The sequence below is a fragment of the Ranitomeya variabilis genome, chromosome 2, assembly GCF_051348905.1.
Source record: "Ranitomeya variabilis isolate aRanVar5 chromosome 2, aRanVar5.hap1, whole genome shotgun sequence".
Taxonomy (NCBI): Eukaryota; Metazoa; Chordata; class Amphibia; order Anura; family Dendrobatidae; genus Ranitomeya; species Ranitomeya variabilis.
The window spans coordinates 989,614,204-989,637,054 of record NC_135233.1 but is presented as its reverse complement, the minus strand read 5'-3'; the positions used below and the strand labels follow the sequence as shown (position 1 = coordinate 989,637,054).

The 22,851-nt window shown below is 40.8% G+C and overlaps 1 protein-coding gene across 1 annotated transcript in view; it reads left to right on the top strand.

Moving 5' to 3' along the window:
* Positions 1–22,851, top strand: part of SNED1 (sushi, nidogen and EGF like domains 1) — a 290,708-nt gene that overhangs the window by 251,480 nt on the left and 16,377 nt on the right. The window contains exons 25-38 of the mRNA XM_077291025.1: positions 5,251–5,427; positions 5,521–5,634; positions 6,317–6,430; positions 8,300–8,413; positions 9,249–9,365; positions 15,468–15,755; positions 15,862–16,042; positions 17,122–17,234; positions 17,399–17,677; positions 17,761–17,899; positions 18,841–18,923; positions 19,014–19,112; positions 20,144–20,251; positions 22,043–22,130. Coding sequence (XP_077147140.1) covers positions 5,251–5,427; positions 5,521–5,634; positions 6,317–6,430; positions 8,300–8,413; positions 9,249–9,365; positions 15,468–15,755; positions 15,862–16,042; positions 17,122–17,234; positions 17,399–17,677; positions 17,761–17,899; positions 18,841–18,923; positions 19,014–19,112; positions 20,144–20,251; positions 22,043–22,130 — 2,014 coding nt within the window. The remainder of the gene's footprint in view (positions 1–5,250; positions 5,428–5,520; positions 5,635–6,316; positions 6,431–8,299; positions 8,414–9,248; positions 9,366–15,467; positions 15,756–15,861; positions 16,043–17,121; positions 17,235–17,398; positions 17,678–17,760; positions 17,900–18,840; positions 18,924–19,013; positions 19,113–20,143; positions 20,252–22,042; positions 22,131–22,851) is intronic.

Here is a 22,851-nt window from a genome sequence, read left to right as displayed (position 1 = left end):
CCTTAATATCAGAAAATATTATTTTATGAAAAAGATTCATTTGTAAAAACCAAAATTAAAAATAATTATTTTATAACTGTCATATCAGCTTTATGCCATATATTTGTCTGAAGATGTGTACCCATCTATGTAACCATTAAAAAAAACACTGAATACCATAAAATTATCATTTGAAAAAATGTTCTAAATGTAGATTTTCTTGATAACCCACATTGGTGTTGGATTGCACTTATCCACTATTAACTAAATCAAGAAATAATAATTACTAAAAAAATATAGAAATATAAATTGAGTAGATAATATTTCATTATATCTTAATATTCTAATAATTTAACTGAATCGCATTATTTCCCATAAACACAAGTTTTTTGTTTTTTCCAGCATACCATGAATCATGAGGACTCTTTCATACATACACATTCCACGTTAGTCTTGCGTTAAATTCACTCTTAGCAGCTGCTCATATGTTCATCTGTCATCTGTCACTCAGACTGTGACATACATATAGGTTCAAACTACATATTTCACATACAAAGTTATGAATACATATGTATTAACCAAAATTATTATATCCTAATTATCAATGCGCATTGTAAACTATTAAATTTAATATCTTAATATTTCTTTGAATATTCCCCAAATACACATTACCTAACACTTTGTAAACCACTCTATAGATAGAAGGACTCACCCATAAGAAACTTGGGCAAGAATTGTAACCATATATTTGGTGCAGGGCCTGCAACTGAATCCAAACCCTTAGGCCTAAAGAATTCCTTTGACTTGCAAAGGCTGAGGGCTTCTCAATTCTTCTTACTAAGGTTACAATCTTTAAATTGAAACAAGGGTGTATGTATCCTTATTATTAGCCCACAGTTTAAATGTCACCTGCTGTGACTGTCATTTCATGCAGTAAAGATATATTTGTCACCATGCAAAGAATTAAAATCTGCATTATGTTACAAAAATGTTAACAGCACCCAAACCTAATTTTTTTTAGATTGCTAAAGGGAACCTGTCACCCCCAAAATCGAGGGTGAGCTAAGCCCACCGCCATCAGGGGCTTATCTACAGCATTCTGGAATTCTGTAGATAAGCCCCCGATGTATCCTGAAAGATAAGAAAAAGAGGTTAGATTATACTCACCCAGGGGCGGTCCCGGTCCGGTCCGATGGGTGTCGTGGTCCTGTCCGGCGCCTCCCATCTTCATCAGATGACCTCCTCTTCTGGTCTTCACGCTCCGGCGCAGGCGTACTTTGTCTGCCCAGTTAAGGGCAGAGCAAAGTACTGCAGTACGCAGGCGCCGGGCCTCTCTGACCCTTCCCAGCGCCTGCGCACTGCAGTACTTTGCTCTGCCCTCAACAGGGAGATAAAGTACGCCTGCGCCAGAGCCGCAACGTGAAGACCAGAAGAGGACGTCATCCTATGAAGATGGGAGGCCCCGGACCGGACCGCGAAGCCCACCGGATCGGACCGCCCACCCAGGTGAGTATAATATAACCTCTTTTTCTCATCTTTTAGGATACATCGGGGTCTTATCTACAGCATTACAGAATGCTGTAGATAAGCCCCTGATGCCGGTGGGCTTAGCTCACCCTCGATTTTGAGGATGACAGGTTCCCTTTAATTATATCTAAGGGTTAAATATATAAAATCATGCAATTATTATAACGTCCTGTGTAAATAATGACATAAATCCATGTAAGAGTTGTTTTTTTCAATTCCTGCTTTGAAATGAAAATTCTAATGAAAAATAAAAGATAAAGGTTAAATTTCATATTAATTCAGAAACAAAACAATTTAAATATCTTATACATACATATATATTTAATATATGTATTTAATGTAGTTCTAAATATTATTACTGGAGTAAATTTTAATTATTTCACTATACATATAAAAATACAGTTATACAATCTCTACTTATACAAATATGCTATATACTGTATGAATATGTATCTACAAAACTATAGAACTACAGAATTATACTGTTTAAAATAATTACAAATTACTAAATAATACATTGTATAACACATTTACACAACATATAATGTAATTACATTTTGAGCCAATTCCTAAACCAAATCTTATCTCTGTGGATAATGTCCTGAAAAGCTCTATTTAAAATTGTCATTTTTAGATTTACTGATTCTTTGAAGAGCTCCAGTAATGGAGTCTTCAGCCTACCTCCCATGATGTCACTCTCAGTAATCACCTGTTCCTGTCTGTCAATTTCTGCCAGTTGTCATTTTACGGAGAGATCTGAACCTTTAGTTTTTAACTCTTTCAGTTCAACTTCTTTAGTGGACTCTTGGATCTTTTGGTAGGGCTTATAACAAATATGTAATTTTCTTCGTACTTCATAGATTTAATTTTGGGGATAACTCAGTTTTGGAGATTTTGATTTTAGCTTCTGGTAAAATGTTACTCTGTCTGTTTTCAAAAACTTAGTATTACTTATTTTCCTTTCAAGATTCTCATGTTTTCTAGAAAAATCAAGGGATGGCGCACATTCAAATAAAGATTTTTTTTGTGACGCAATAACACGAGATACAGAATTTAGGAATCCAAATTTGTTTACAAAACATTTTATCATTCATTCTGTTTTGACATTTGTAATGAGAGTTTTGTACAACCGTTCAAATATGGACATGAATGTAAAAGTACATTCTTTCCCACCAATCCTTAAATTTAGAAGAAAATCGATATCTGGATAATTTTCTTTTAATCCTCAGAATTCTTAATCTTTCTAGATCGGTGAAATCTTCTTATAATTCATTATCATTCTGCATTTTTAATGAGAACAGCCTGGAAAAAGTTACTGGACGCCACATTTTAAACAACTGATTTTTCTCCTCGTTAGTTAAATCAAACTTATCAGCAAAACTCTCAAATATCTCTGAATTTCTGCACACATGGATTTTGTTATCATATGCAGGAATGATTTTGCATAATTTTAACAAGTTTTTTCTAACTTTCATTTGGAGTTGGGCCTTTGTACATCTGTGCCTTGTACATCATCTTCGTCAGTTCTCATATCTCCTCCCGCGTATCCTCCATCTTTTTTTTCATCATGAGACACAAGGTCACCTTGAGTGGCCATTACAGACACGTGTCTCACATCTTGTTCTCTCTTCACATTACAGTCAATCTTGGGAACATCACTAGTATCATCTGCTACTATTTTTACACGGTCATTTTTGGATTTCTCTGACACAAACTTGTGAAATACCTCAACCAAATGTAAAATATTTTTAAATTTTTCTTTTTCTGTATTGTAAAGTAGCTTAGAATCTATCTTTAGATTTGCTATCTTGCATTCTGCATATAAACTCAGTCAAAAGACTTCTAAATTTTTAAACTCGCTTAAAGATAAAAATTTCAGCTGACTTGACTTAGAATATGAATTAATTAAATCCATTTTTCTTACCTTGAAATATCTCAGCTTGTAGTTTCTGTGTTGGACAACGCTGGGCTCTGGTCATCAGCTCGTCTGGCACTTATAATACTTCTAGTACTTGTCAATCCATCTGGCACCTGTTAGTCCTCATTCATAGGTTCTGTGTGATCCATGTGACTTGCAGTGTTGTAGTGGAATTCCTGAAAACTTGCACAATTGACGTTTAGCGAAGCTCTTCTTTTCCCCGTGTGCAAGTAGAAGGAAATCCACGAAGAAAAAAAATAGCACAAAAAAATCAGATCTGGCTGGCTTGGCCAAATGTTAAATATGCTTATTTTGCACATTTATTTAATCAGGACACTTTACTAGGTGCCTCATAAAAAATGTAGTTTATTGGATTGTCCATCAAAAAACATTATTTCAGCAAAACATAAAATGGGTGAAATAGTTGCAAATAGATTGTTTATTTGTTCCCCAACTGTCCAGAGATTTGTCTGTCTGTCATGGCGTATGGTAGTAGTCATCCCTGGTAACTCACATACCAGCTGTTTATTCTGTCTGTGTGAAGTCTGACATCCGTTGAGAGTTAAGGAGAAGGCAGGAAGATGCCCAAAGTGACAGCTCCCCTCCTAAACCATGATTATATATGTCTCATAGAACACGTGTTTCTCTCTATATGGTGTTATCTTTTACTCTGAGCTAAATATACAGAAATAGCTTTTGTAATGTCAGCAAGAGGCAATGTGCTCAGTACAGAATTCAATAATTAATATTAAACAGAATCCACCTAAGCCATCTATATGGGCATGTAGGTCATAGGAAGCTGAACAAGATGATACTTTGATATTTGTGATCTGATGTCTTATTCCAGAGAAATACACAATTTTCTTGTGATGTACTCTAAAGAATAATATACTGCTTGGTAACAGAATATGTTTTCCAGTGCTTATACAAGTGTATATGGAATACATTTACTAATGACTAGGTGTTATACCCTGGTGGGGAGATAACTGTTCCAAGAATAAACAACAGTAGTGTAGTACTTACGTGTTATAGTAGGAAAGACTGTAGTGAGATGTGGTCATGGTGCACCAAAGCGCGTTTCACCCTAGCTTTGTCAGTGGGTGCCCTGGGTCACACCTGTTGCTGCCAGTTCTGAGCTTATTCACTTTTTGAAGGGAAGTAAGCAATAAAGTGCTTTCATCTGCTGGCCCGCATTGTTGCCTATCACTTTGTGTACTCAATGGCGAGAAATAGAGATTACCTTACCTGTCGATGCAGTACCATCAGGGACTCGTATGATTAGCTCCAAACTTATTCTGCAGCAGGACAATGATCCCAAATATACAGTCAATGACATTAAGCACTATCTTCACCATAAAGAAGGCCTAGAAGTTTTGTTGGGCACATCAGCAAGTCTGTCTGAGAGAATATGAAGAAACAGAAAGATTTGAGGAAGCCAACATTCACAGAACATATGTGGTTAGTTCTCCAAGATGTTTGTGACAACCTCCCTGCAGAGTTTCAACAAAAACTGTGCAATTGTAACTAGAAGAATTGATTTGGTTTTGAAAGTAAAGGGCGGTCACACCAAATTGATTTAGATTTCTATTTATTTCATTCACTTTGCTAGTTGATAAAAATAAACTATTAACAATTCAATTTTTTAAAGCATTCATACTCTACAGCATTTTTTCCACACCTGCCTAAAGCTTTTGCACGGTACTGCACATTACATTGTCATGTCATTCAAAGGTACACTTAATTTGTTTTAGTTGTCTTGGGTGGATTTTAAGACGCATAATGTTTTTTGGAGCTGAACCTCTTCCATTGCCTTAACCATTTTATAGCTGAATTGGACTGTGGACCTCCAGAACATGTAAAATATGCAAATGTAATTGTAACCTCAACGTGGCCTGGTGGGAAAGCAGAATACCATTGTAACGAGGGGTACGTAATAAGTAGCCCGAACAGTACCCGCATATGCAGCGAGGAGGGCATGTGGACTGAAGCACCACTGTGCGAAGGTACATCTTTTCCTCTAAAGTCATTGGATGGAGCTGGAGCAGTCTGATAACGTAAAGATTTGTTCATGTCAAGATTTTCTCTTCTGACTGTAGAAATCGATGAGTGTCAGTCACAGCCATGCCAAAATGGTGCAGTGTGCAAGGATCGAGTATCTCACTTTCTATGTGATTGTCAAGAAGGATACAGTGGAAAACACTGTGAATTGGGTAAGACCACTTTTAAGAGATATGCATGTTGTGTGGTGTATGGTGTCAAATAATTTGATGAATGGATTAATGGGTATTATTGAGTGTCAGGACTTTGACATGCTTCATATTTTTGTACTATTGGGGCTCATGCACAAAGCTATTACACTGCTCTATATAACCTCCATATCATATAATTCTGCACCAGTCCATCAAATAAGTGTCCCAATTCTATGTGCTAGAAAGATTGTTTCTTGAGAATGTATTAGTGATGAGTGAACGTGCTCTGATAAGGATTTATCCGAGCATGCTCGTGTGCTAACTGAGTGTCTTCGGCGTTCTCAAAAAATATGTTGGAGTCCCCGCGGCTGCATGTCTCGCGGCTGTTTGTTAGGCAATATCTGAATGTGTTGTGGCTGTCTAACAGCCGTGAGACATGCAGCCGCGGGGACTCTTCTCAAGTATGCCGAAGACGCTCGGTTAGTTCACGAGCACGTTCACTCAACACTACGCTGTGTGTACACCCTACAGGCTCAGTTTGCGTTGCCCAGTGCATGTAACAGCGTGGAATTGGGGATTCTCACTTATTCATAGTGGAGTGTAGCATTACAGAGGCAGATCCTGGAGGTCTATACTTTCCAAAAAATGTGCCAGGTCATGTTTATGCAGTTAGATTAACTGCTGTTTTATTGTTAAATTTCAGATGTGAATGAGTGCTCCTCGGATCCATGTAAAAATGGAGGAACTTGCCAAAATGTACCTGGCGCCTACCTTTGTACTTGTCCTGAGGGCTTTGTTGGTACACATTGTGAGACTGGTAAAAAAATGCAATATAGTATTACTTACTTGCTTGAGATTAGAAAAAGATGTAACTGACCAGATGTTAGAAATTATAGTGATGTACTGAACTCTGCCTGATCATCAAAGAAGTGGACCTCATAGAAAACTAACAGAAGTGTGTTTATCATTTCCTGTAGTCTTACAATTCAAAGGAACAGGAGAATCTTTAGTTTTCTAAATTAAAATTATTTGTGAATATGATTGGAAACTTGGTTCACTTTCTATGACAACTAGAGCCTAGTACATGATGGATATCCAAAGTTTAACAATTAGAAGATTTATATTAGAGGATAAGGCTATGCAGTCATTTTACTCGTACAGCCATCTTCCCCAGAAATGTGCCAACACTAGCAGCTCTTGAAGCAGGTTCGTTATCTTTTTTTGTGGTGATACATTACAGCGCAGCTCTAGAATGGTACTGACATTTGGAAACCCATTGCACGTAAATATGTCCTGATAAATATCCCACAAAAATATTGGACCTCTCTAGTATTCACCGAAAGACTCAGATCTTCTACCTACATAAATATAACAATAACGTTTGTGAATGGAAATGTACATGATTTGTGATAATCAATAATTTCCACAATATTCCAAATCACTTTACATACAGGACCTGAACATTTTTAACTTGGTCATTTGGGTTAAATTAATGACATACACCAAAAACATTTAATACACAAGACGACTTTGTGTACACGAATTTTAGACCTGCACCACTATTGTGGGTCCTGCACCTGAAAGGGGCTTCTTAAGTTGCAGTCCCATTATTCTTTAATTCCCTAAACCTGTGTAAATGTTAGTGTAGGGTAAGTGTGCTAATATAGTCACCTCTATAGGGGTTAGTAATGTAGAGGTGTCTATAAGACGACCCCATAACAAATATTGAAAGAAACACACAGCCAGAATAAAATCCTTTATTTGAAATAAAACGAAACCCCTAGTTTTACACATTTATTTAAAAATAAAACAGTTATACTCACCTTTACGCCTAATCCATTGAAGCTCTTTTCCCCTGTAATAAAAAACTAAAATAATGAACAACCGTATCCCTCACCTGTCAGGCGTGAAGATAATCCACCGATGCCCGTGTCCCCTGTATAAAGAAAACAAAAATAATAAACAACCATATCCGTCACCTGTCCGAAGGGAAGATAATCCATACTGTCCCATGCTGTGATCCACCTCTGCAACATCTGGTTTACAAACTGGACGGTGCCATGATGCGACCGTCCAGGTTGAAAAAAAGGAGACAATGAGGTGGTGACGTCATAGAGTTTACCGCCGGTAACTGAAGGTACGTTTCCACCAGCAGATCACTGTGAGCCGGGACTATGAACATGCGGTGACCTCAGTGAGATCATCACAAGCACCTTGAGAATTTTCTAAAACTGGCCCCTGTGTAGTCTAAAAATAAACACCTATGTCCATATATTGTGCCCCACTAGTTTTCCATGGTTCTGCCTGGGTCTTGCTGTCTCTTTTTCTTCCTTTTCCAGCAGGGGGATGGGCATCAACCTTTCACGTCTTTATAACCAGAAGAGAACGTACAGAAACCAGTTCTAAAATTCCCCCCAAATTAATTTGCAGGTTTATGTTTTAACTATGCTAATGGTTTTTAAAGGGAATCTGTCAGTATTTTTTGCTATGTAATCTGACAATAGCAAGATAAAGGGACAGACCCTGATTCTAGCAATGCGTCACTTAGTTTACTGGGTGCAGCAGTTGTAATATATAGTTTTTCTGCATTGGATGTAATTTGAATTTGGAAAAAGAGAGCCTTTAAATACTATTTATATTAAACCTTTCTACCTTTGAATTTACTTTTCTTTTAATTTATTTTCAGAGCTGGATGGTTGTCAGTCTTCTCCGTGTCAGAATGGTGGCAAGTGTGAGAATCTTGCAGGTTCTTATCTGTGTGTGTGTCCTAGAGGTTTCTATGGCTATCATTGTCAGACAGGTGAGTGTCGATAATGTGCCTAAAATAAGGTCACAGTGGGGGGGTACCAACATCAGGAGCTGTCTAAGATTAATAAAAATGTAAATACAGCTCCACTCTTGTCTATGGGACGTGTCTGGCATTGCAGGCTGCAGGTCAGCACCATTACAGCTGTTTGTGAATTAAAAAATAAACAGATGAAGATTTAGGGGCCATTCATTATAACTGGCGTTGTACACACTAGTCATAATGAAAGGGCATAGTGAGGTATTAAGCCACAAATTCATTAATGTCACACCATGTCTCACCCATACTCCACCAACTTTGGCAGAGCTTGCGGAGACCGGGGTGAAAGCCAGCCAAACTTTTGTACAACTTCACGTTGCGTAAAGATTTTTTCGGCTTTTCAAAGTGGAGTATACAGTTTGATGAATTGGCCTCTTAGTTCTAACTTTTTAAATGGATAATTATCAATTTGGTTGTGTAATATTAAAATCGCTGATAGGCTTCATTCACATGCATCAGTCATGCTGCAGCCCTTTTACTTCAGTGGTTTGTCTGCCCAACCACTTAATCTTGCAGGAAAACAGCAGTGTCACCAGAAAAGCCACCATTATGTTCAACCATGTGGTCATGCAAGTGATTGTGCAGGGCAAGCAGTAAAAAGACCACACAAGCACAGGGCTGTTGTAATTAAAATCCGCAGCATTACTGCTGCGTGTGAACACAGACTTTAAATTATTTGTGACTAGCTAACCTTAATGGTGCAGTATATATACAGTTCTGTTGTGTGTTTTTGGTTGGCATTTATATTCCAAGGTATTATCTGATGCTTTGCATTAATTGTGTTTTGTAGTAAGTGACTTATGCCTGCTTAATCCATGTGGCAGCCGTGGTGTCTGTGTGTCCAGTGCAGAGGGTGCAGTTAGCTGTAATTGCCGAACTGGCTATACCGGCATCACTTGTGAAAGAGGTAACATTAGTTTATAAAGCGTGTTCAATGTGTCCTGTTACGCAGCACATCAGGCCAAATCTTAGCCAAGTCTAAAGGCCTCCATATCCCTGAGACTACACCACGTACTAAATTTTGAATCAGTATAATGTTCAAATCAATAACCGTTAGAGTATAAATCAAATTTTATCGGACAAACCTCCCAATCATAACGGTATTTTTTTAACTAAAAAAAATCAAAATGCACTGTTCCAAATTACATAACAGAGTTTCCAAATATTTTATAGTCTGTAAAGAACTGAAAATGGTCATTTCTTCAATTTGCTGCATTACAAGGTCACATTTACTGAAATCAAAAGCTTTTTCATTGAAAAACATCTTAGCAGGCCAAGTTGTATGTTAACAGGACCTCTTCCTTCACATTTCTTGCATCCATTGATCTTTGAGATTTTGGATAGTTTCTGCTTGAATTTCTTTGCAGGATGTCAGAATAACCTCCAGGAGCTGCTGAGGAGCTGCCGTTCTGATGTGAAATATCTCATAGATATTCGTTCTGATGTGAACTATCTCATAGCTATTTTGCTTGAGCATACTTCAAAAGTTTTCAAAAGGGTTGAGATCAGGGAGTATGCTTCTTTTGTGCCCTAGAAGCCAATGACGCAGATATATTCTCTGCAGTATGAGTTGGTGCATTGTCATGCATCAAGATGATTTTGCTATGGATGGCACGAGTCTTCTTTTTGTACCATGGAAGAAAGTTATCAGTCAGAAGCTCTATATACGATGCCGCGGTCATTTTCACATATTCATGGACTCTAAAGGGGCCTACCAGCTCTCTTCCCATGATTTCGGTCCAAAACAAGACTCCGCCATGACTTTGCAGCCTTGTTGGGTCATGACCATTTTGCAACCATCCACTTCTCCATCCATCTGGACCAGCCAGGGTTGCACATCATTCATCAGTAAACAAAACTGTTTTAAAATTAGCAATCATGTATGTCTGGGCTGACTGCAACAATTTCTGCTCGTGAGCACTGTTTAGATGTGCCTGAATAGTAGGTTTATGCACAACTGCAGCCTCTGGAGGATCCTACACCTTGAGGATCCCAGAATTCCAGAGGCACCAGCAGCTTCAAATAACTGTTTGCTGCTTTGTAACGGTAGCTTAGCAGTTGCTCTCTTCATCCAATGAATTTGCCTGACAGAAACCTTCATTATGCCTTTACACAAACCCATATGTGCTTTTTATAAGCAACACATCTCTTCACAATACGATGATCACGCTTAAAAGAATTGTTCGGTCTAAATCGATAAGTCTAAAGTCAATCTGTGTGACTGCAGACTTATGAATACCCCCAGTGCACATGTCCTCCAATCTCGGGTCATAAACCAGCGGATCCCCACAGTGCACAGTGTGTGCTGGGGGTATTCATAAGGATTCATAAGGAGTGACTGAAGACTTATCGATTTTGGACTGGACAACCTCTTTAAATTTCAATGAAATATCCAACGTTTTCATAAGTTTTACAAGGCATTGCACTATTTGTCGCCTTTTGGTAGCAGAGAGATCCTTTTTCTTTCCCATATTGCTGGAAACCTGTGGCCTGCTTAATATCGTAGAACATCCATCTTAAGTAGTTTTCCTTTAATTGATCTCACCTGGCAAACTACACTGTGTGCAGAATTATTAGACAAGTTGTATTTTAGAGGATTATTTTTATTATTGATCAACATCTATGTTCTCAATCAACCCAAAAGTCTCATAAATATCAAAGCTTAATATTTTTAGAAGTTGGAGTGGGTTTTTTTAGATTTGGCCATCTTAGGAGGATATCTGTTTGTGCAGGTAACTATTACTGTGCAGAATTATTAGGCAACTTAATAAGAACCAAATATATTCCCATCTCACTTGTTTATTTTCACCAGGTAAACCAATATAACTGCACAAAATTTAGATATAAACATTTCTGACATGCAAAAACAAAACCCCCCAAAATTAGTGACCAATATAGCCACCTTTCTTTATGATGACACTCAGCAGCCTTCCATCCATAGATTCTGTCAGTTGCTTGATCTGTTTACGACCAACATTGCGTGCAGCAGCCACCACAGCCTCCCAGACACTGTTCCGAGAGGTGGACTGTTTTCCCTCCCCGTAGATCTCACATTTTATGAGGGACCACAGGTTCTCTATGGGGTTCAGATCAAGTGAACAAGTGGGCCATGTCATTTTTTTTTCTTCTTTGAGACCTTTACTGGCCAGCCACGCTGTGGAGTAGTTGGAGGCATGTGATGGAGCATTGTCCTGCATGAAAATCATGTTTTTCTTGAACGATATCGACTTCTTCCTGTAGCACTGCTTGAAGAAGTTGTCTTCCAGAAACTGGCAGTAGGTCTGGGAGTTGAGCTTCACTCCATCCTCAACCAGAAGAGTTCCCACAAGTTCATCTTTGATGATACCAGCCTATACCAGTACCCCACCTCCACCTTGATGGCATCTGAGTCGGAGTGGAGCCCCAGTCTTGACGTTTTATCTTATGTTTCTTGTTCAAAGGTGGTCGTTTTTCAGCCTTCCTTCCCTTGATCATGTCCCTGAGTATCGCACACCTTGTGCTTTTTGTTACTCCAGTAACGTTGCAGCTCTGAAAAATGGCAAAACTGGTGGCAAATGGCATCTTGACAGCTTCACGCTTGATTTTCCTCAATTCATGGGCAGTTATTTTGCGCCTTTTTTGCCCAACACGCTTCTTGCGGCCCGTTGGCTATTTGCCATGAAACGCTTGATTGTTCGGTGATCACGCTTCAAAAGTTTGGCAATTTCAAGACTGCTGCATCCCTCTGCAAGACATCTCAAAATTTTGGACTTTTCAGAGCCCGTCAAATCCTTTTTCTGACCCATTTTGCCAAAGGAAAGAAAGTTGCCTAATAATTAAGCACACCTTCTATAGGGTTTTGATGTCATTAGACAACACCCCTCCTCATTACAGAGATGCACATCACCTGATTTACTTAATTGGTAGTTGGCTCTCAAGCCTGAACAGCTTGGAGTAGGAAAACATGTATAAAAAGTATCATGTGATCAAAATACAACTTGCCTAATAATTCTGCACACAGTGTAATTATCACAGGTGTTTGAGATTGATTTCAGTGATCCAAAGAGTCCTGAAACACAAGACCATCCATGATTTGATTTGAAAAACAAAAAATTACATCTTTATAACACTTAAATCCAATTTTCATAATAATTTGGAACGCGTTGTAAAGTTGGAAAAACCCATTGATAATGGCACGATTGGCCATCAATCTAATGTGTATGGGGGCCTTCCAACGGTCACCCGACATCATCTGGTCAGGCAGTTTAAATTTTAACAACTGATCCTTTTGTTATTTAGGAGATAAGCCGCTGTCAAAGAATACATAAACAGCCAAATACTCAGGTTTATAGGGGATTCTCCACTTTGCAGAGGCGAACACCCCTGTGTATGAGGGAAATAGCTGTCCACGGAGTGCTCATTCCGCTGTCAGCTATCCAATGTATATGAGCGCCTTAAGAGTAAGCTCCAAAACTAAGATACAGCAACTCCCTTAGTAGACCACTCTCCAACATACCAAGTGGTCAGAGCAAGCACCACTCCACTTCCCTCAGTAACACTTAGTCTCTATCCAATCTGCTTTGGCAGCCTCCTCCACCCCCCAGTATTCACAACACCCCATTATTATTTATATATATACAGTGTTGTGCAAAATAATTGGAACAAAGCATTTTTAAGTAAAATCTTAAATTGGTTACAAGTTAGTGATTCAAACCAGTTTTAATATATCTACTATATAATTGTCTAAGGGTCACTTCTGTCTGTCTGTCCTTCTTTCTGTCATGGATATTCATTGGTCGCGGCCTCTGTCTGTCATGGAATCCAAGTCGCTGATTGGTCGTGGCAAAATGCCCACGACCATTGCCACGACCAATCAGCGACGCGCACAGTCCGGAAGAAAATGGCCGCTCCTTACTCCCCGCACTCAGTGCCCGGCGCCCGCATACACCCCTCCGGTCACCGCTCACACAGGGTTAATGCTGGCGGTAACGGACCGCGTTATGCCGCGGGTAACGCACTCCGTTACCGCCGCTATTAACCCTGTGTGACCAAGTTTTTACTATTGACGCAGCCTATGCAGCGTCAATAGTAAAAACATCTAATGTTAAAAATAATACAAAATAATAAAAATCATTATATACTCACCTTCCGCTGCCTTTCCCGCTCCTCGCGATGCTCCGGCCGGTCCATGCAAGCGGCACGTTTCGGTGGCAAGGATGGTCTGGGAGAAGGACCTGCCATGACGTCACGGTCATGTGACCGCGACGTCATCACAAGTCCTGCGCGCTTGTGCGAGAAGGACCTCCTGTGACGTCACGGTCATGTGACCGCGACACGGTCATGTGACCGCGACGTCATCACAGGTCCTGCGCGAGAAAGATCTGCCCTGACGTTGCGGTCACGTGACCGCGACGTCATCACACCCTGGGACTGGAAGCTGCCGCCTTCACCCCACACAGGCGACAGAACTACAATGCGCCTGCGGACGGTGAGTATATGTTTATTTTTTATTTTTTTAACCTGTGACATACGTGGCTGGGCAATATACTACGTGGCTGGGCAATATACTACGTGGCTGGGCAATATACTACGTGGCTGGGCAATATACTACGTCGCTGGGCAATATACTACGTCACTGGGCAATATACTACGTCACTGGGCAATATACTACGTCACTGGGCAATATACTACGTCACTGGGCAATATACTACGTCACTGGGCAATATACTACGTCACTGGGCAATATACTACGTCACTGGGCAATATACTACGTCGCTGGGCAATATACTACGTGGCTCTGTGCTGTATACTACGTCACTGGGCAATATACTATGTCACTGGGCAATATACTACGTCACTGGGCAATATACTACGTGGCTGGGCAATATACTACATCGCTGGGCAATATACTACGTGGCTGTGCAATATACTACGTCACTGGGCAATATACTACGTCACTGGGCAATATACTACGTGGCTGGGCAATATACTACGTGGCTGGGCAATATACTACGTGGCTGGGCAATATACTACGTGGCTGGGCAATATACTACGTCACTGGGCAATATACTACGTGGCTGGGCAATATACTACGTGGCTGGGCAATATACTACGTCACTGGGCAATATACTACGTGGCTGGGCAATATACTACGTGGCTGGGCAATATACTACGTCACTGGGCAATATACTACGTGGCTGGGCAATATACTACGTGGCTGGGCAATATACTACGTCACTGGGCAATATACTACGTCACTGGGCAATATACTACGTGGACATAAATATTCTAGAATACCCGATGCGTTAGAATCGGGCCACCATCTAGTAATAAATAAATCTCATATTTGCTAAAGGAGGACATATCTGTTACTAAAATTAGTATGTAACAGTGCATTGTAACGTTTTATTATTAAATATATAAAAAAAAAAATACATATATATATATATATATATATATATATATATATATATATATATATATATATATATATAATGCCATGCACCAATGGTGTCCTATCATTTCGCTAGCTCTACTATACGTATTCACTAATTTGTCAAAACAATCTCTAGGAGATTTTACATTTATTTGGCTGTATCCGTGTCTCCCATTCATTCCTAGGCAGTAGGACTGAGAATAATTCACCAATTCTTCACCACGAACTGGGACTCTTCTTTTTCTATTCTTAGGATCAGGGGGATTTTATAGATGTAGATCCAATTAGTCAGAGTTTAATGGCATTTCTATTTGATTTTATGAAACTGTATTATCATATTAATAACTGAAAATATATAGATAGACCGTATGTAGCATTTTTAGTTTTAGACAGTGTTAAAGGGTTTGTTGGATTAAAAACGCACGTCTGCTTTCTTTCAGAAACAGCGCCACACCTGTCCATTTATTGTATTGCGTTTTTCAGCTCTATTACAGTGAAGGGGAAAATCTCCAATATCACACACAGCTTGTCGACAGGTGTGGAGCTGTTTTTGGAACATAGTTTGGACCTATTTCTTTTTCCTTCCTCGTACAGAACTGCTGCCTCCTCTGTCTTTGTCACTGGGTGCGGTGGGAGAGAACAGTGTGTGGATCTTCTGGACACCATCTGAGGAAGGGGCTGGACACTCATCAGATGGTTTTGCTGTGAGCTACACGGCTCCAGATGGCTCCTCAAGGACAGACTTTGTGGAGAGAGGTCAAACTGAGCATGAGTTACGAGGCCTCAGCCCAGGACGCTCTTATAACGTCACCATTGTCACTGTGAAACGCAACCTTCGCCACAATGATATCAGCCGCCCACTGACGCTCTCTGCCCGCACAAGTGAGACATTGTCAATTCATCTGCATGCCTCTTTAACCCCCCAAATCATTATGTACTTGTATCTGAGACTTTTACGTACATGCTAAAGTAAAAATGTATGTTTCAGGACCACCTACAGTGGACAGACCGCGGGTCAGTTCAGTGACGGAGACTTCCCTTACGGTTTCTTGGTCACTCAACCCACACAGACACTTGCCAGTGGCGCATGTTAGACTGTCCTTGCAGCACCCAAATGAGAGGGTTCAGCAGGCAGAGCAGGAGCCTGCAGCAGGGGAATATACTTTCAGGTGAGTATAGGGAGTACATAAAAGATTACACCTGGTTTAAGAGTATCGAATTTGGAAAAATATATTAATCTTTAATTATATTGCGCCATCACATACCACAGCACTTAGACGAGTTTCACACATTGTGTATTTGGGGTTTGCATGCACAAAATCCACAGCGTAATACAGTACTAGCAAAATAAATGAGATTTCAACAAATCTCAGGTCCACATTGATAAAAATTCATGCAGAAATTGACCCTTGGTGCAGGTTTACTATGTGCAGCATGTTAATTCTTCCTGCAGATCCAGGGCGGATTTAACCCTTTACAAAGGAAAGGGTTAAATCTGAATAAAACGTAGCAGATATGCTGCTGCAAAATCTGCAACATGTGCGCAGACTTAAGATATTAACATATATCAAAACCTATGATTATCAGTCTTACAAGCGCACAGCCCTGACAGATTATCTTAGCGGGTGTCATGTCTCATGATGCCAGCTGATATGTAGTCCCCTTTTGAGACTAATGGTGCCTGCTCAGTTCTACAACTCATCTATCTATGGCAATGTGTAACACTTAGTGAAGTAAAATTGTATTTATTTTTTTTTTAACGCTAACGCCTTGATAAGTATAGTGAGTTTATTATGGTGATAAGTCAAAGGTTATACCCACTGGTAACTGGTGGCACCACTTTGACCTACGCCACACATCTAAAACCTTTTACGTCTTTTGCAGTTATATATGGTCTAATTTCTACCCCTATTTCAGTCATTCTCCAATAGCACATCCCAGCCATATGTGTTTCTTTCTGCCCACATGATCTACATGCTGGCCAAGACTACTGCGGTCACATATTCTATGGTAATTGCAGTAGTGTAAGCGCGTTGGCCCACAGCTCCAATATATCATCTTTTTACGATGAAGAAGTAAAACATCTGGACCAATCTGTCCATAGACCAGGGTGACATTAGCTAGGTTTTGGACCATGCCCAGTGTAACAACTTTACATTATATAGTCATTATGCACGTTATTTATTTTTAGCGTTAGAACAAGAATTTATAACAGAATAAAATGTATAACTTAATCTTATCTCCACAGAGATTTACTGCCGGGTGAAAAATATTCCATTCAGATCAGTACTTTAAGCGCTTCTGACCCTGGCAACCCATCTTCAGAGAGCCTGCCCAGTGTACCCCTGACAGCCTGGACACGTAAGACAATAAGTGTTTACTAATGTTAGAATACTATGGAGTGTGAACAAAGGTGTTGGGACTGTCTATGTACAGTATACGTTACTAATAAAGAGAATATAGAAATTATTATACTTTCCGAACATCAGCCATGTCTGTAACAATGTCCCCCTCCTACTCACCAGGACCACTTCCTCCTAGTAACTTCTCAGCTGTTTTGGTCACTACAAGCACCGTGCACTTAAACTGGGATTCTCCCCCTGACGGCTCTGTTGATGGATACATATTCAACGTAACACAAAATCACAGCACCAAGAGTCGATATATGCCTAACGGAAAGCTGACATCATATACTGTACGAGACCTACAGCCCGGCCAGAGATACCGTATTACTGCGACTACTCTGCGTAATACTCCACAAGGCCCCGTGAATAGTGAGCCAAAGACTCTAAGGATACAGACATGTAAGGATGAAATTATGGGAGGAGGCAATAATGATTTGCTAATACAGAGCTCTTGCACATATTATTTACTATATTTTATGCAGTGCAGAGGGAGGGACCTCAGGAGCCCAGGTGGACACCTCCTAGGATTTTACGGAACAGACCCCCACCACAGACTCCTCCAGAAATACGCATGCTAACAGAAAGGGGTCCTCCTCCAGCCGAGACTCCACAAGCCCACAGGTAAACATGAGAGTGAGTTGAGGTCCACCGATATGGAAAGTTCAGCTCACAAGATGTGAGTTATTGTGTTTTTTATTATTGTGGATTGTCCTGAGGAAGAAGCAGATGTGGTTTGAAACGCGTTGATAAATCAAAACTGCATTTACATCTCTACGGTCTCCTACTGCATCTTATACCTTTGGCAGCTCTGATTTACCTCCACCTTTCTTCAGTTTCCATATGGTATACCATTAGTGGATCTGCAGCAGCCAAGCTTTTCAAGCTAACACAGGGGTTTCACAACCTTATCAGTTGAGCATTTTTCTCTGCCTCTGTTCCTCATTTTAACCCAGATAAGACCCTATTGCGCTCATTATATTTCCAGTTTTTATTACAATCGTTATGGTCCACCTACACATTTTTCAAGAACATTCCGGCGGAATCGGACAAATCGTAATTCTCCCCCGACAGATGATGTGTGATTTCAAACAACCATCTTGTTCTCCCTAGAGATGAGGTGTCTCTCAGTATCTTAATGTCCGCCAAATCCATAAATATCGTTGGGTTCAGCCGACTGTCTAATGTGTGTGGGGGCAGCGGACATTTGATCATCGGGGGACTCAATGATCCAGCATGTCCAATACTGGGCTGCCGTTCTTTTGTTCTCCTTGAGATAAGCCATTACCAGAGATGTCTGGCAGATGGTCTCTCATAGAGAACACAGGAGCGCCTGGCTGAACAAGCGTTTCTGTGTATGGGAGAGATGGCCGAGACCATATGACTGACAGCTGTGTATGGTGGGTTTTACTCTCCTCTCTTCCCATAAAAAACACGTGCACGCTCTGCCAGGCTGAGCTTTCGTGTGTATTAGGGGTTCAGGAAAGAGAGCTGTTGGTCTGATATTTGATATGAATGGCCACCTTTAAAGTCTACAACCTATTCCTCTGTTCTTCCCATTATAGGTTCACAGAACTGACAGATGGACGAAAACGTATCACTGCCAAATTTAGTCATCAAGGCAATAGGTCCATCAACATCACTAAAGGTGATTAGAATTTTACCCAGAACCTGTCACATATCCAAAAGTACATATGAAAAAAAGCTTTTTTATTGTTTTAATGATGTTTTCTTTAAGAACCTGAAGCTCCTATCAGAGTAGAAAATACTGATGAATCCTCCATCCCTGTTAGACAAGCACTTCAACTCCAAGACGCTGAGCAAAGCAGTAGAGATGGTATGTTTAAGAAACAAAGAATTTAAGAGCCCAAAATAGATGAAAAATGTACAACTTTATTCATATTACAAGAAACATTAAAAAGAGGTAGAGGTGAGAAAGAAGGACCAGTGAAAAAGCGGACGTAGTACACAAGGGACAAGGCAAATATTAATAAACATGTATAAATAATAGCAGAGTTAATAGAGACATCATAAATTGTAAACGCAAATTTAGAAAGTGCATATGTGCATAATTGCAAGGATAAACATGATGATGTCAGTATAATGTATTAGTGATGAATTGCTGCAAAAACATAGAGTAAGGTATGTTTTGTATAGGAGGTGAAAAAGGAAGGCAATTAAAATGCATGTGCAAATGGTGCCTAGGATAGACCAGTAGCTGGTAATATAAAGTGGATCAGAAGTAAAAATATTGACAATAATAGTCAAAAAGGATAGCTATTGTTAAGGTAACCTGCTGCTGCATGAACTGATAATTTTAATATTACCTGATGCAAGTGAGGACTGTCCCTTGGATGCTTCCACCATACCTTGCTGCACCCATTATCAGAATATAGAGGAGTTCCTCAATTGAGCAGTGGCTCCAAAATCAGCTGGTCAGCAGTGGTGCCGGCTGTCGGACCCTGACCAATCACACATTGATAAAGTAGTGGACAATCTCTTTAAAGGAAATCCTTTTCTCCAGCAGAAATTTGTTTTTAAAAAATAACCTGGGCTTTACGCACCCCCTTGTGTCCAGAGCTGAGTCTCCACCGCTGTCCCTGGTGTCTGGTATTTTCTGAAAAGCCCCTTTAAATTAATAGTCTGTGTAATGCAGCTATAGACACACTTTGTAGCCCAGAGTTCATATTCTTAAAACAAGACCCCCTCTATAAACTCAGAATTCCTGATTGGGCATATAAAAATAGGTTTTCTACACTGGAGAACCCCTTTAATGTTTGGGTTAATAGGACAGATGTGTTATGTTATGGCCACATGATAAAATAAAACACACACTTACACATAGTATATGTGATTCTTGTCTCACAGGTACCCGGAGAGGCTGCTTGGAAACGCCGTGTAATAATGGAGGAACCTGTGTGAATGGAGAAATCTGTGACTGCCCACCAGGATATAAAGGGCAGCAGTGTCAGCTAGGTATGTACTTTATGTATGTACAGAAACAGCCATAACTGAAGCGCGTCATGTAATTTCAGTAAGTCGGGCAGATGCTACTCCTATATGGTTGGATAACCTACTTATGTTTTGTGATTCTGGTACAGAACCCAATATCATTATAGATGTATTAGTGTCAGTCACAGGAACCAGTATCAACAGTGTTAAATGGTTATTATAAAGATAGTAAGTTATCCCCTATTCATATGATTGTCTATGGAATTGCAATGCGCTTGGCTTTCTCCAGTGGTACCATAAACAATGAATGGAGCAGAGGTCCAGCATGTGCTTCAACACACTCCCTTTAAAGGTAATCTGTCAGCAGTTTTTTGCTATTTAATCTGAGAGCAGCATCATTTGGGGTCAGGGACCCTGATTCCAGCGATGTGTCACTCACTCATCAGTTTCTATGCAGTTTCAATCCAATCAGTATTTTATCAGCAGGACTAGGTGTCGCATGCCAGGAAGTCCAGATGATCTGTGTAAGGCTGGTTTCACATTTGGGGACGAGGGCTTTGTGGAGGGCTGTGTAGTTCCTCTGTTAAGCCCCGCCCACTGCCGCGCCTTTTCTTTCAGCTCCACCTACGTCAGTATGCATCCTGATTACCCTATCTTTAACATTGGGTACGCAGGCCATGCAAATGTATGCGGATGCCTCCGCATGCGTCATCTTGACGCTGCACTGACCTGTGTCAAACGCAACATGTTAGGATTTTGTTGCAGTCGGCGCAGCTTCAAAACGTCACATGCTGAGGCATCCGCATACATCTGCATGGCCTGTGTACCCAATGTTAAAGATGGGGTACGCAGGACACATGCAGACGTAGGTGGAGCTGAAGGAAGAGGTGTGGCAGTGGGCGGGGCTTCACGGAGGAAGAAGGCTTTTGTCACCAGCCCTGCCGAACGCTAGTGTGAAACTAGCCTAACCCTGTTCCCACCACTGATTGGCAGCATTCTGCCTATGCACAGTGTACACAGGAATGCCAGTCAGAGGTGTGGGCGGGGTTATACAGCGCTCAGCATTCATAGCACTGCTACATCTGCAGCAGAGAAAACAGGCATTCTATCAAAACTGCTACAAGCAGACCAATAAGTGATACATCACTGGAATCAGGCTCTCTGCCCCTACATCATGCTGCTCTCAGACTCCATAGCAAAAATAAACCCACCGAAATATGGGGAGAAAGTACAAACTTCTTACAGATGTTGCCCAGTGCTAACCAGTGAGCCACCATGCTACCCTCTCCACTGTATATGTGCCCTGTGTGCATGTACTATCAAACTGACAACTTTATAAAGCACAATAAGGGACAGTGCAGATGAACTGCAAGCGTACAGCGAGTATACAGGTTGTATCCCACCTATTGTATACGTGGCATGAATCCCTAACCTCTCCCGCTGAGTCTCCCTGTATCTGCATTTGCTCACAGCACTGTCGATATATATAGCGTGACTGTGTATCGCAGCTGCAGGATTAAATGACTTCAAACGATTTTTATTGAGAATATTCCGATGATTGACTTCAATTCTCCAGTATAAATCTCCAGGCTGCTGCTTATAATGAAATCAGTCCTCCCCGCTGGCGCGGTCCAGCCGCGAGGGCCGTGATGTTACACAATGTGAACATTACTGTAAGGCTCAGCCTGTGGGTCACTGGGGACGTTGTGAGTCACTTGGCTGCCAGGGTCGTAGTGCGATTGCGTGGGCCGCAGCTTTGTGCGTTGGAACATAGAAGTGCGCGCTGTTACAGGGGCTGACACCTTTGCTCTCCAGCCTGCAGGAAAGAATCCTTTGCCTGCACCAGACTCTACTCGGAAACGCTGTCACATCCGGTGTGGGAGGGAGGCGTGTGTCACCACCTGTAAGTAATTAGCCCCCCACTACATCATTGCACCCTCCTGTCATCACATGTAAGGTGTGGAACGGACTGTTCCATTAAAAGCACAGTGCGGGGAGTGTGGATTCTCTCCAGAGACTTTGCCTAAATTGGCAGGAGACGCTGCAAACTACACGAATAGCTAACAAATGTGAATGTTTCTGGGATCAAAGAGATTTATCATGCCAATATTTACTCAGCTCCGTGCTCTTCAAACTACGAACCTAAATTTACTGCTTTGTTTAGTTTCAAACAGGTTTTATTTGCAGGCATGAGAAACTATGACAACAGTATAAACTGAAGTGGTCCATAGAGACGCGGGGGCTACATAAAGTACAGAAATGAGCAATGACTATAGCTTATGTTATCAAACAGACATAAAGAGGATGAGCAGAAAGACAAAAAAGCAGCCAAAGCCTCCATACCCGACAGATAGCTGTGAGAGGAACCATTGCTCGGCCGGCAGCCATAGTAATGGCCTCTGCCGTACACAGGAGCGCCTGTGTCCTGTATGAGAGACGCTGACAGACATCTCTGATGGCAGCTTATCTCCTAGAGGACAAAGGGCTCGGCCATCTGAAATGGGACACGCCTGGTCCTTGGGAGCACTTCTGCCATCATCTGTCATAGACCACATACACATTAGATGACCCTCGTCGTCGGTGGGTTTGGCTGATGTTAGCCCCATATTTAGTGCTTGTTATTG